Below are 12,097 nucleotides of genomic sequence, written 5' to 3'. Positions count from 1 at the left end.
TCTTCTGTAATCTCTCTCTAAAGTTATTAGTCAAGATCAATCATTATACCATGCCTCCTCTTTTATTATTACATTTATGCCTTTTGCATTGAAGACAAGAGTTAATAGCTCAGCTATTTATCAATTTTCCTATAAAGCCCCCTCCATGATTATATTATCTTTTTAAAAAATATTTTATTTTTCATTTTTCCAGTCTTTAAAATTTTAAATATTTCACATATATATGTTAAATGCTTATAAATGAAAAACAAATGAAAAAAATTCCCTCCACTTTTCTCTTCCCCCCCCACCCACAAATATAGGAATATAACTTTGTATACTGTCAGAGCTCTAGTCTGTTTCTTAATTCCAGAAGAGTCTTGGTTACAATACTTCCATAATAAGAGGCATCAAGAGGTCTTTAAATTGTCTATAAAACTTGGATAGGAAACCATCCTCACCTGGTGACTTATTTGCCTGTAATGTATTCAGGACTTTTTTGATTTCTAGTGAAGGTGACATCTAATGGCTTCTGACCTCTATCTTCCAGTACTGGCAGCTCAGTTGCCGAGAGAAATTGATCTATTTCAATAGAATCCCCAATCAAATCAGATTCTTATAGCTTTGTATATTGTTTAAAAGTATTATTGATTTCCTTCTGATTATTTGTTAATTTGTCAGGCTCTGTTTGAATAGTATCGATCATCCTTGATGTCTCTTCTGCCTTTAGTTGCCATGACAAAACATTATGTGCTCTACCTCCCAATTCATAATACTTCCGCTTTGATGTTAAAAGTGTTTTCTATTCTATAAATTTGTAATATGTTATATTTCATTTTTATTTATTTATCAGTTTTATATTTTTCTTTAAAGCCTTTAAAGCCTGGTATTCTTTTACTAATTCTGATATTTATTTCTCTAGGCCATTGACCTGTCATATATTCCTTCTTTATATTTTTGTATATGAAATTACCTGTCCCTCAGGTAAGCTTTTTAATGTATTCCATATTATAAAACTATTGTTGGTGGAGAGTCTGTTTGTTTCACAAAAAAATTCTATTTATTCCCTGATCAAATTACAGAAATCTTTCCTTCTCAACAGAGTAGGATTAAGATGCCATTTGTAGACACTCTCTTGCCTCTCAGGCATCATTATCTTTAAAGTCAGAGGTACATGAACAGAAAGCAGACTGGTTAAATATTCCATTTCAACCACTCTGTTTTTCAATTGTGCAGACATTAAAAACAAGTCTATTCTTGTATAGGAGTCATGAACCTTTAAGTAGAATGAATAATCTCTTGTCGTGGGGTGTAACTGTCTCCATATATCCATCAAGTTTAAACCTTTCATAAAAGATACAGTAACTTTTGTACCCTTTGCCTTTGTCACTCTCCTTGATTTATCAAAGACTGGATCCAAGCAAAAATTAAAATCTCCTCCAATCAGTACATTTTGTTTACTCTCCACTGTTTTTAAGAAGACATTTTGTATAAAGGATTCATCATTGAAATTTGGAACATATATGTTCATGAGCATCCAGGATTCTGCATATATCTGACAATGTGCCATTACAAATCTTCCTGCCAGGTCAATGGATGTGCCTTTGATCAACACTGGAATATTTTTATTTATTAAAATTGCTATCCCCCTTGCTTTGAAATTAAAGGACAAGGATGTGACTTTTAATAGGATATGATGTCCCACCCAATCCCTTTTTAACATGTTCTGATTTTATAAAGTGGGTTTCCTGTAGAAAAACTATATCGACCTTTAATTTTTTTAATTTTGACAAAATTCACTTCCTCTTTATGGGTCCATTTATCCCTTTAAAGTTGTAACTGATAAATTTTAGTGTTCTATTCACATTTATATTTGTACATATTCAGCTCTATCTTTAGACCCTTTTGCTTATTTCTACAATAGTGATTTTTCCCTTGTTCTCCTGCTCTGATGGTGACATTATCAAGAAACCCTAGAAGCCTGCAGAAAAAGACTGTGGTACTGTCCGAGGAAGAACCCCTTCATTTAGTTTCAGCACCATTTTGAAAAAAATTCTTCCTCTCCAGTGTCATTAATCCCCTCAAGCTAGAGCATCCACCCTGCTACTATCCTGCCAAGCATTTACTCTCTGTTGGGCTCTCCATATACCTTTCAATACAACTTTAAACAACCAATAAAATACATTTCAAAAATATAACTATTTCACTTTTCATCCTTTTTTATCATTTACAGTTCACTTTATCTTTATTCTTGATCTTCTTTCTGATATATATTTTTGATCTCCTTTACAAATTTTGAAGAAATTATTTTACTTCTTTTGTACTTTTACGAAATCTTCGGGTTCCCTCTGCTATATCGATGCTGAGTGTCACAATGCACAGCATTGTGCATTTTATATTCTGTGTTCTTAATCGTCTTTTTACATTGTCAAATTCTTTTCTTTGTTTTACCAAAGTAGCACTTAGACCCTGAAAGAATAGTACCTTTCCTTCTTCCTTCTCGACTGGGCCATCCTTTTCCTGGCATACTCCACTGCTGCTCTCAATGTTACCTCCTGATTCTGGTAACAAAATTCTTACCAGGACCAGTCGTGATCTTTGGTCATCCACACTCCTGGGGCCGAGGGTCCAAGAGGCTCTTTCTGTAAGTAATTTTTCCTTGAATTTTACCACTCCCAATGCTTGTGGGATCCAATCTTCAAAGAAATTCACTGGGATGTTCCCATCAGTCCCTTCGATTCCCAATGATTTGGACATTATTTCTCCTGCTGAAATTTTCCATGTGGTCCATTTTATCCAGGAACAATTGTTTATCTGCTTTTCACTTCTTTGTATCTTCCTCCATGGTTTTTCAATGTTCTTGAGTCATTATCAGGTTGTTTTCAACCTGGCCCACCCTATTGTTCAGGTCATCAACAGCCATCACCAAAACTGTTATTTTTCTTCTGCCTCCTCCTTTAGAACATTTCCACCTTTGAGAATCTTTCACTCAGAATCACTATGGATTCCATCATTTTTTTTGAAAATCTTTTTTTGACCCCCACCCCCACCCCCCCACTTCCTTGGGTCCGTGTTGACATTGTGGATGCACCTTCTTCACCACTCCCTTGTGACTTTTCGGCTTCTTCAGTTTTATTTTACTTGGTCTTGTTCCTCTTAACCATCACAAGAAATTTTTATTTTCACAACTGTAATCAATCTTCAGGGAGAGCTCTTCCAACCTGTATCTGTCTCGATCCTCGGCATGGCCACACCCCCATGATTATGTTATTTTTACTGCAGCCATATTTTTGATCAATTAAATCAAATTGCTTTGTTTCTATTTGTACACTTAGTTTTCTATTTTGATAATGCTATGTGAATTCAGTTATCTTTAATATTTTATAATTGATTTACAGATGCACAATTATTGTTGAACTATCACTCACTGTATCGTTCAGTTTATCACTAATATAAACACTATAACCATTTCCTTACATGACCCGCGCTCTGCTCTTTTTTTAAAGTTTGAAGCCTGCAAATGAACCTTCTTTAAATGGGTCACTGGGACATTTGTCCTGGTCTTGTACCAATGTAACTAAAGCTCCCCAAGCATTAGCACAGCTAGGAGATGAATAAAAACTTGTTTCTCTTGTACCACTCTTTGAGGCAAGTTTTTTTTTATTTACAGGAATCCCATTAGCCTCACTACAGGTTACAGTTATAAAATACTCACTGCTTTGTTATCCTTATAAATTTTATTTCATATATTCAATTAACTGACATTTCTAATCTTGATATTAATTTTCTTAAATCTACCTTTCAGTCTGTTTCAAAACCAAAAGTAACCTGATAAAACAAAATTTTTAATAATCATTGCATTAAATTTACATGAACCACCACAACATGGAACTTCTCCCTCTTTGTATTTAACACCCACACTGATTAAAATGCAATGTTAGCACTATTTTACTTTTAAGCACACATTCTGTATGAATTTAAATGGCCTCTAGCTTGGATATCAAAGACCAAGACCCATACAGTGACCAAGGAGATATTAACTGTCTCAATTTCCCACTATAATTCAATTTCCTTACAGAGCCAAAACGAGAAAATCAACCTATTGCAAGTGACTGTTTGGTTCTGCTAATGGAGGCAATAACTCATAAGTTGGTTAGCTGTAACATTTAAAACTAAAACAATTTTCAAAAACAAAAGACTTAATGGCCATGCACGTTTTTGTTCAACATTTAAAACATACTTTTTAATTAACAACATATACACAGATTTTTCATCTTAAACCTAAACCAACAGCACTTGATTAACTGTACCACATCACAATCATCCAACCGGCTTTCACCTAATATGCAAACCAATTAATGAGCGCAAAATGTGAAGGATTTGGTCCTTCAGAAAGTAAACTGTGCAGCTTTTATGTCCATTACATGACTATCTGCTCCAGATTCTGAAGAGCACTTTTCAGATTAGGATTTAAAAAAAATCCTTGACCAAGTATAAAGAAAGATGATTGATCAATCAGCTTTAAGCTTTGTCATGCTGTCACATTCAATCATATAGTGGAGAGTTAAAAAGGAGATTTAACATGCAACTACAGGCTCAATGTAGGCAGTGTCCATCTTCTTGGTGGAAATGATAAAGCACGAGTTGGAAATGTAATGGCAAGAATTTTGATTCGTAGGTACATGACAAACATTTTATCATTATTCATCCTTTTTCTGGATGAGTGCATTCTAACAATACTCAAGAAACCTTCTACCTACCCATGGCAAAGCAGTCCATTTCTTTGGCACATTACCCACTACCTTAAACATTTGTCCCCTGATGATCTCCAAGATGCTTTGCAGAAATCCCTTTGTGATCGTTTTAGAATGGTATCTCTCAGACCTGTGACTATAGCCGTCAAAATGGGTTGTAGGCAGATTGAAGAAAAACACCAAATAAAAATTCCCTTTCAAGACATTTAACACAAGGACTTGGAGATAGAACATGGTTCTTTCATCCTTGTTCAGTAAAAATCCTTGAAGTCCTTACCTAATCTTTACTGCCAATATTTCATGATTTGATTAAAACAAAATTGCAGGCCACTATATCAATTGAAGAAGATTTGCAGAAACAAAGATGATGAAGGTAACAGTTCAAAAACTAGTATTAAATATAAAAATTCAGGTTCGGATGTTTTCAAAATTTGAACTCTAATCTGCAATGTTGGCTATGATAAGGCAGCTAAACTGCTAGTAATTAGGGAAGGAAATATTCTCCCCAGAGATAATTGTGAGGACAGCTGTTAGAATGAGAATATTTACATGATCATTGCTCTTTGTGGACAAGTGCCTTCATGAATACCCATACTTTAGAAAACATGACTTAGTGATAACACCATTGCAAAATGGCTTCTTGCTTTGAAATTCTCTTTCAATTTCAATACCATATGCCAGTTTAGTTAATTGTTGATGACTTGGATCCCGGACGGACTCTGCTTTCTGACTATTTGTTTCTACTGAGTCCACCTGCTGGTCATACTGAGGACTCCAAAAACATTAATTGTATTAAACTTTTGTCAAAGCATTGAGTCACCATGTCGTGATGAAAGTTAAGAAAGACCATTTCCAGCTGGAAAAATGCCACTTGACTCATTACCTTTATATCTAACGGTACTGAGATATACTGTGCTCATCTGCCTTTTCAATACCTTGAGCCAGAATAAATCTAATAAATTATTGTCTTGAAGAAAATTTGTTTTCTCCCACTGATGCTGCTTGACCCTCAGTTTCTCGACCAGATAGTTTTACTACATAATGGCTGGTTTGCTGGAAACAAGCATGCAGGAAAAAAAACTGCCTTCTCAATTTCTGCCAACCTTTCTAGGCCCAAGTTCAGGTAGCATAGAGATAGAAAGTGCAGGTACCTCAGTATTGAGCACATTTTTAAGTATAAATTTGAACACTCTGAAATGTGCATTTATTCATTATAATGCCAATCTCAGTGCTGTTGAAAGGTCCTCCAAAATGGAGCACCTGGAGGTTGTTACCTTCAAAACTACATCTGCTTTTGCTTTCAAAAATGCAACCTATGCATAAACAGGGAAATTAAATAATAAACCATCATAGACTTGTCTCAACACCCTCTCATTGAAACAACTGAACAGAAGGGTAAAGAATAACATTCATCTTGGTTACACAATTACATCAGAATTGTATCCAGATGTTTAAAATAAAAAATTAAAGTTTGTATAAAATGTACCCATGTATTTATAATAGCAAACCATTTAAAACAGCAGTAAAGAACTTGTGGGATCATATAAGTAGGTTGCTAAATTGACAGTGCCTGGACAAGAAACGTAATAAAATCTTTACAAGGTCATAAATAAGGATATTGCGCAGGGCTCTCAGATACAGAATTATTGGATGGGATCTCCAAAGATTACACACCCCCCAAAAATAACCTCCCTTTAATGAAAAATGTACAAAGAAATGACACTGGAAATGGCGCATGATAAGTATTCTCTAATAATTTAGTTGTGCGGAGTGCCAGGTGGAATGGAAATCTCTTAAAACCAATAATTCAAAACAACACATAACAATATGGAGAATATTCTCCTGCGTGGTTTGTTGGAACCGGAGAAAACATAATACACCTCTTGAGAATTGTGTGCAAAATGTAGTTTCCAAATTGAAATGTAAGCCAGAATGAAACACAATTGAGGCTAAATTGCCTAGGTAAGGCTTTCATACTTTGTTACACAGGATTACTATATTAGTTTTATATGGTATTGAACAGTAATTCCTTGTGATCCTGCTTTAATCCTTTCCTCTGCATTTGGTTGGATTTGAAAACTATAGTCAATATTTTACATTTTAAGATGGTATTCATCATCATAATGTCTTACTTTCTACGACTTGTTTGCTATTATAATCAAGTGTCTATTAAAAGATTTTGTGTCAGTTTAATTTCTTTGTAACTGATTGTCAATAATGCATGATCTCCATAGACTCTTAGCACAATAATAGCTGACAGAAAAAATAATTAGCTTAAAACAAGTGAAGAAATTATATTCTGCCTCTTATTTCCATGGCTTGTTTTGGATGCTGCTATTCAATGATCGGGCACAAATGGAGCCAGCAGCAGAAGGAGCATAGCTGGTAGATGTCTTCAGGTGAGATCTTGATGATGAAAGGCGGCTGAAGTTGCCTAAAAAAAAATTAAATGAGTAAGGTTTATTGATAATCCTACATTTTAGAAGGTAGCATGAAGCTGGAAAAATACTAATACTTAAATCCAGATCTGTTATCATATTCATTATCGTAAGCACAACAGGTGACACAGTTAGCGTAGCGGTTAGCGCAATGCTGTTACAGCGCCAGCGATCAGGACCGGGATTTGAATCTGCCGCTGTCTGTAATGAGTTTTTGCATTCTCCCAGTGACCCTGTGTGGGTTTCCTATGGGTGCTCCAGTTTCCTCCCACCCTTCAAAAACGTAGGGGGGTCAGAAACATTAATTGGGTGTATTTGGACGGCATGGGCTTGAGGGCAGTCGGGCCTGTTACCATGCAGTATCTCCAAATTTAAAATTAAAAAAAATTAATTTCATATGCACAGTGTAGCAGATAAAGAGAATGAATGTTAAAGTAATAAGGTTTGTCAAATTAAGTAAACACATCACTTTGTATATTAAAGTACTGAGGATTTACACAAACTGGACAATGCTTTTTAATTTCTTACCCAAGAACAGCTACCAATGCGGTTTCTGACACAAAATTTCAATAACAATTGATCAAAGATATTACCATCACTTGAAAACTCACTGTCAGTTTTTAAAAGTTTTGCAAGATTGGAAAAACCAGAATAAGTCCGAAACAAACTTTGCTGGCATTTTTATATGCCTGCTGTGGCACATAGAGAACAGAGCTTCAATTACATTCTCAGAACTTGGAGAGCAAACTCTACCATAATTTGACATTTTGGCAGAGTATTTAAGGGCTTTTAATTGTAAAAGGAACTGTCTTTCAGAAGAGATGTTAACCGTATACTTTGCCTGTCCTTTCAGGCAGACACAAAAGATCTCAATGTTAACAGTGAAGGGAGTGGATTTTCCCCCGTTGTTCTCATAGGGATCCCTTAACCGCCATTAAAGCAAAAATATCCAGGTGTTCCCTTAATGTAGTTAATGGCAGTTTGCAATGTAAAATCAGCTCCTGAGTTTCAGATTTTAAAGTTGTGTCTAACTGATGGCTAGATGGCTATCAAAGCTAGTGAGTTTAGGGTCCTGAAACAAAACTTTCATGTAAGTTGCCAAGGCTTGACCAGGTGTGTTGGCATTTTATGGAAAGCAAGGGAAGAGATGCTGGGGTCTGGCAGATATTTTCCTATCTTTATTAGCCATAGGTGAGACAAAGACTGGAGAACAGATAATGTCATTCTTTTATTTAAGAAGGCAGCAGAGATAAGCCATGAATCTACATACCAGCCTTACATCAGTAGTGTGAAAGTTGTTGGCAAGGATTCTGGCAGGCAGGACTTGAAAGGCAAGGACTAATTAGGGATATTTTGCATGGTTTTGTACATAGAAATTCAAGGCTCCCAAATTAAAAATTTTTGAATTGGTGACCAAGAGGATTGATGAGAGCAAGGGAGTCGTCATTCTTTACATGGACTTTAGCAAAGCCTTTGACAAGATCGGCCTCATGTGGTAGGCTGATCCGGAAGGTTAAATCACATGGGATCCAGGGTGAACCAGCCATTTGGATGCAAGATTGTCTTGGTGGTAGGAAGAGAGCGATATGGAGGATTGTTTTAGATTGGTGGCCTGTGACCAGTGGTGTTGGGTCCTTTGTGATTGTTCATGTATATTAAAGATTTGAATGAGAATGTAGGTGGCCTGATTAGCAAATTTACTGATGACACCAAAATTGGTGCTAGAGAAGACCATGAGGAAAGTCTCACGTTACAGTAGGATATGGATCAACTCGGAAAGTGGGCAAGGAAATAGCAAATAGAGCTGAAGACAAATGTGAAACGATGCATTTTAGGAAGTTGATCCATAACATGATATACACAGGAAATAGCAGAGCCCCCAGGACTGCTAAGATAGTTGGGCATAAACTAGAAAATCTTCAGATCTTGGGTCTAGTGCTGGACAAACTCAACAGGTCACATGGCATCCATAGGCAGTCAATGGTTTGGGCTCAAGATTTTCTTCAGTAGTGCTGAAAATCAGGCAGACAAAGTTGGGGGGTAGGAATACAAGTAAGAGGTAATAGGTGGATAAAAGTGAGAGGTTATTAGAGAAAGAAACTGCAAAGTGATAGGAACAGAGAGCAAAGATAGCTCTTTGATAGGAGAAGGGCAGATGGAGGGAGACAGGGATGAGTTAACAGAAATTGGAGGTCAATATTGATGCTGTCTGTTTAGAGACTGCAGAGATGGAATATGAAGTGTGGCTCCTCTAATCTGCAGGAAGTCTTAACCTGGCAGTACAAAATGCAAGGACAAACATTGTCAGTGTGTCAATGGGGTGTGGAATTAAAATGGTTGCCCACTGGGAGGTCCTTGCTGTTACTCACTGAAGCAATTCCAGTAACCCTGAGATAGAGGAGGCTGCATCAGGACCACCGGATGCAGTAAATGACTCCTATAGATTTATAGGTGAAGTTGCTTCATTTGTGAGGACTTGTAGGGGGGGGGGTTTCCTTTGCTACTTATTCTAAGAATACAACCTAGTCCTAGACTCCATGGCCATGAGAAACATCCATTCTGCATCTAATGAATCTAGCAATTTAAACATTTGTGAGTTTTTAAGTTTCCTCTCATCTATTCTAGGAAATACATCTAATTTTCTCAGTTATCTTTCATACATTAGTCCCAACATTCCAGGAATCAGTCTGCTGAACCTTTGCTGATCTCCTTCCATAGCAAGAATAATCATCCTCAGATAAGGCAATGTCAGACTTAGCAAGGCCTGCTCATATATACATCAATCCTTTTTTTCTATGAGGGGATGCATGCAAGTGGTCTTCTGAATTATCTGCTTTCTTATTCAGTTTCCAAATTAACCATTTAAAAAAGATTCTGAGTAGAAATATCTTTTGACTCTTTCAATCTTGTTCCAATACCTAAATTGGGCAGCATTGCAGTTAGTGCAACACTGTTACCGTGGCAGCAATCGGGACTGGGGTTCAAATCCCATATTGTCTGTAAGGAGTTTGTACATTCTCCCCGTGTCTGCGTGGGTTTTCCCCAGGGGCTCCAGTTTCCTCCACCCTTCAAAATGTACCGAGGATTGTAGGTAAATTGGGTGTAATTGGGCAGCTTGGACTCGTGGGCTGAAAGTCCTGTGACAGTGCTGCATGTCTAAATTTAAATTTAAAAACAAATCTTTTAGATTTTAACATCCACCTGAAAATAAACTTTTCAAGTCTGACTCCATTGCGATCACAAGGATTCTGAATTAGAAGGCAATGTGCTACAACGCAGAGATAACTGAAAAGCTATTGAAAAGCTCTTTTTCAGTTTACCTTTAGGGACATAATTTATTCAAACCTGTTCTCCCATTGATCATAGCCATTCCGTGAACTAATATTCTATCCCTCAATATCTTTCACTAACAAGTATGAAATCCAGATTTAATATTAACCATTAATAAATAATCAATATTTCTTTGGCAAAAAAGAAGTTCCAAACTTTTATCATTTGAAGATAAAAAATGTTTAACTTCACTTGAAAACAACCCAGCTCTTTAAAAAAATAATTTTCCCATTACAGTCACTAATTTATCATTATGACTATTTTCTCTGGTGTCCTTACTGGATGGCACTAGAATCTCATCTAGACAATGTCGGATCTTGTTCAAGTCATCATCGGTGAACCGGAATTTATCTTCTGCAGGGTGTGGTTGTTCTTGAGTTGTTGATCGCCTCTGACGAGGTGTTGTGACAACTGGAGGTTGGCATGATGGTGGAATTGAACCAGTGGTTAGTCCTTTTGGAAACTTCTGGGCAACTACCTTCAGTCCTAATAAGATATTAATGTGGTTATGGTTGATGTCTGCAGTTCTAGATTGATTCAACAATTACAAAAGACAGAATGCACAAATGAAAGAAAATCAATAATCAACCTTCCATTACATCAGCCCAATTAACACTTACTTGTGAAGTCCTTTCTAAAGCAGTTCCATTGTCTCTGCAAAGTCAGACTTGTATAGACTTGACCTGAGGCATAGCTCTTGCATTTTATATGAGATGTCTTTTGTGAAATGTTAATATGTTTGTGAAGTGTTACTGAGTTGTCTGTTTGTAAAGTGTCCGTATACCAATACCTAAACTAAATCCCTACAATCTATACCTTTTAAAGACATATTTTAGCATAATTTTATTTACCAAATCCATAACAAGTTTCTAATTCCAATATGTAGGACAATGCAGATAGTGTAGAATTTACGGCAGTACTCTTATAGTGCCAGCGACCATGGGGTTCTTCCAGTTTCCTCACTCTCCAAAAACATACAGGGTTTATAGATTAATTGGTGTATTTGTGTGCCAGTGGTTCATGGGGTGGCAGGGTCCTGTTACCATGCTGTATCTCTAAATTAAGAAAGCTCTATTGTTCCAGCAGTTTAGACATCTTGTTTTAATGTATTTTACACTGAAACCTGTCACTGTGCTTCTAACCAAACAACAGAGAAATCCATAAAGTTAGGTTTTATTTATTTTCACTAAACCTAGGTAACAGCTCAAAACTATCAAGAGTAGCCTCAGGAATCTGCAGTGATTGAACATTGAGATTACCTACTACTAATGCAGCCAATGCATTGAACCTACAAAATAAGTTGGATCTTGAAAAGGAATTTTAGGCATGAAAATGCAAGTGAATTTTAATTTTGCATATAAAATATATACAACATTGCCTTGTGTTGTGAATATTCAGGGACTTTTCAAGGTTCTTGATACTCAAATGTTCTATTACATAATGCAGGAAAGGTGCCACACACCCAACACTCACCTCCCGACAGCATGAAGAGGTTCTCAAAGCCTCTCTCACACAATGTTGTAGCAGCCTGACTTGCTATTCGTTCATCTTCATCATAAAGTAGAATAATTTTCCCAGGTGCATTTTTCTAAGTGC

General features: G+C 36.4%; 1 protein-coding gene across 3 annotated transcripts in view; it reads right to left on the bottom strand.

Annotated features, from left to right (window-relative positions):
• Nucleotides 1-4,194: 4,194 nt before the first annotated feature.
• Nucleotides 4,195-12,097, bottom strand: part of cep41 (centrosomal protein 41) — a 32,414-nt gene continuing 24,511 nt past the window's right edge. For all 3 annotated transcript variants that reach the window (XM_069907803.1, XM_069907805.1, XM_069907804.1), the window contains 3 exons: nt 11,975-12,089; nt 10,781-10,987; nt 4,195-7,167 (listed from right to left, as the gene is read on the bottom strand). In XM_069907803.1, the coding sequence (XP_069763904.1) occupies nt 7,040-7,167; nt 10,781-10,987; nt 11,975-12,089 (450 nt within the window). In that variant the 3' untranslated portion in view covers nt 4,195-7,039. The remainder of the gene's footprint in view (nt 7,168-10,780; nt 10,988-11,974; nt 12,090-12,097) is intronic.

The sequence above is a fragment of the Narcine bancroftii genome, chromosome 13 (assembly GCF_036971445.1).
Source record: "Narcine bancroftii isolate sNarBan1 chromosome 13, sNarBan1.hap1, whole genome shotgun sequence".
Classification (NCBI taxonomy): Eukaryota; Metazoa; Chordata; class Chondrichthyes; order Torpediniformes; family Narcinidae; genus Narcine; species Narcine bancroftii.
Note: the sequence above shows the minus strand (reverse complement) of the source record. Positions and strands in the feature narration are given on the sequence as shown.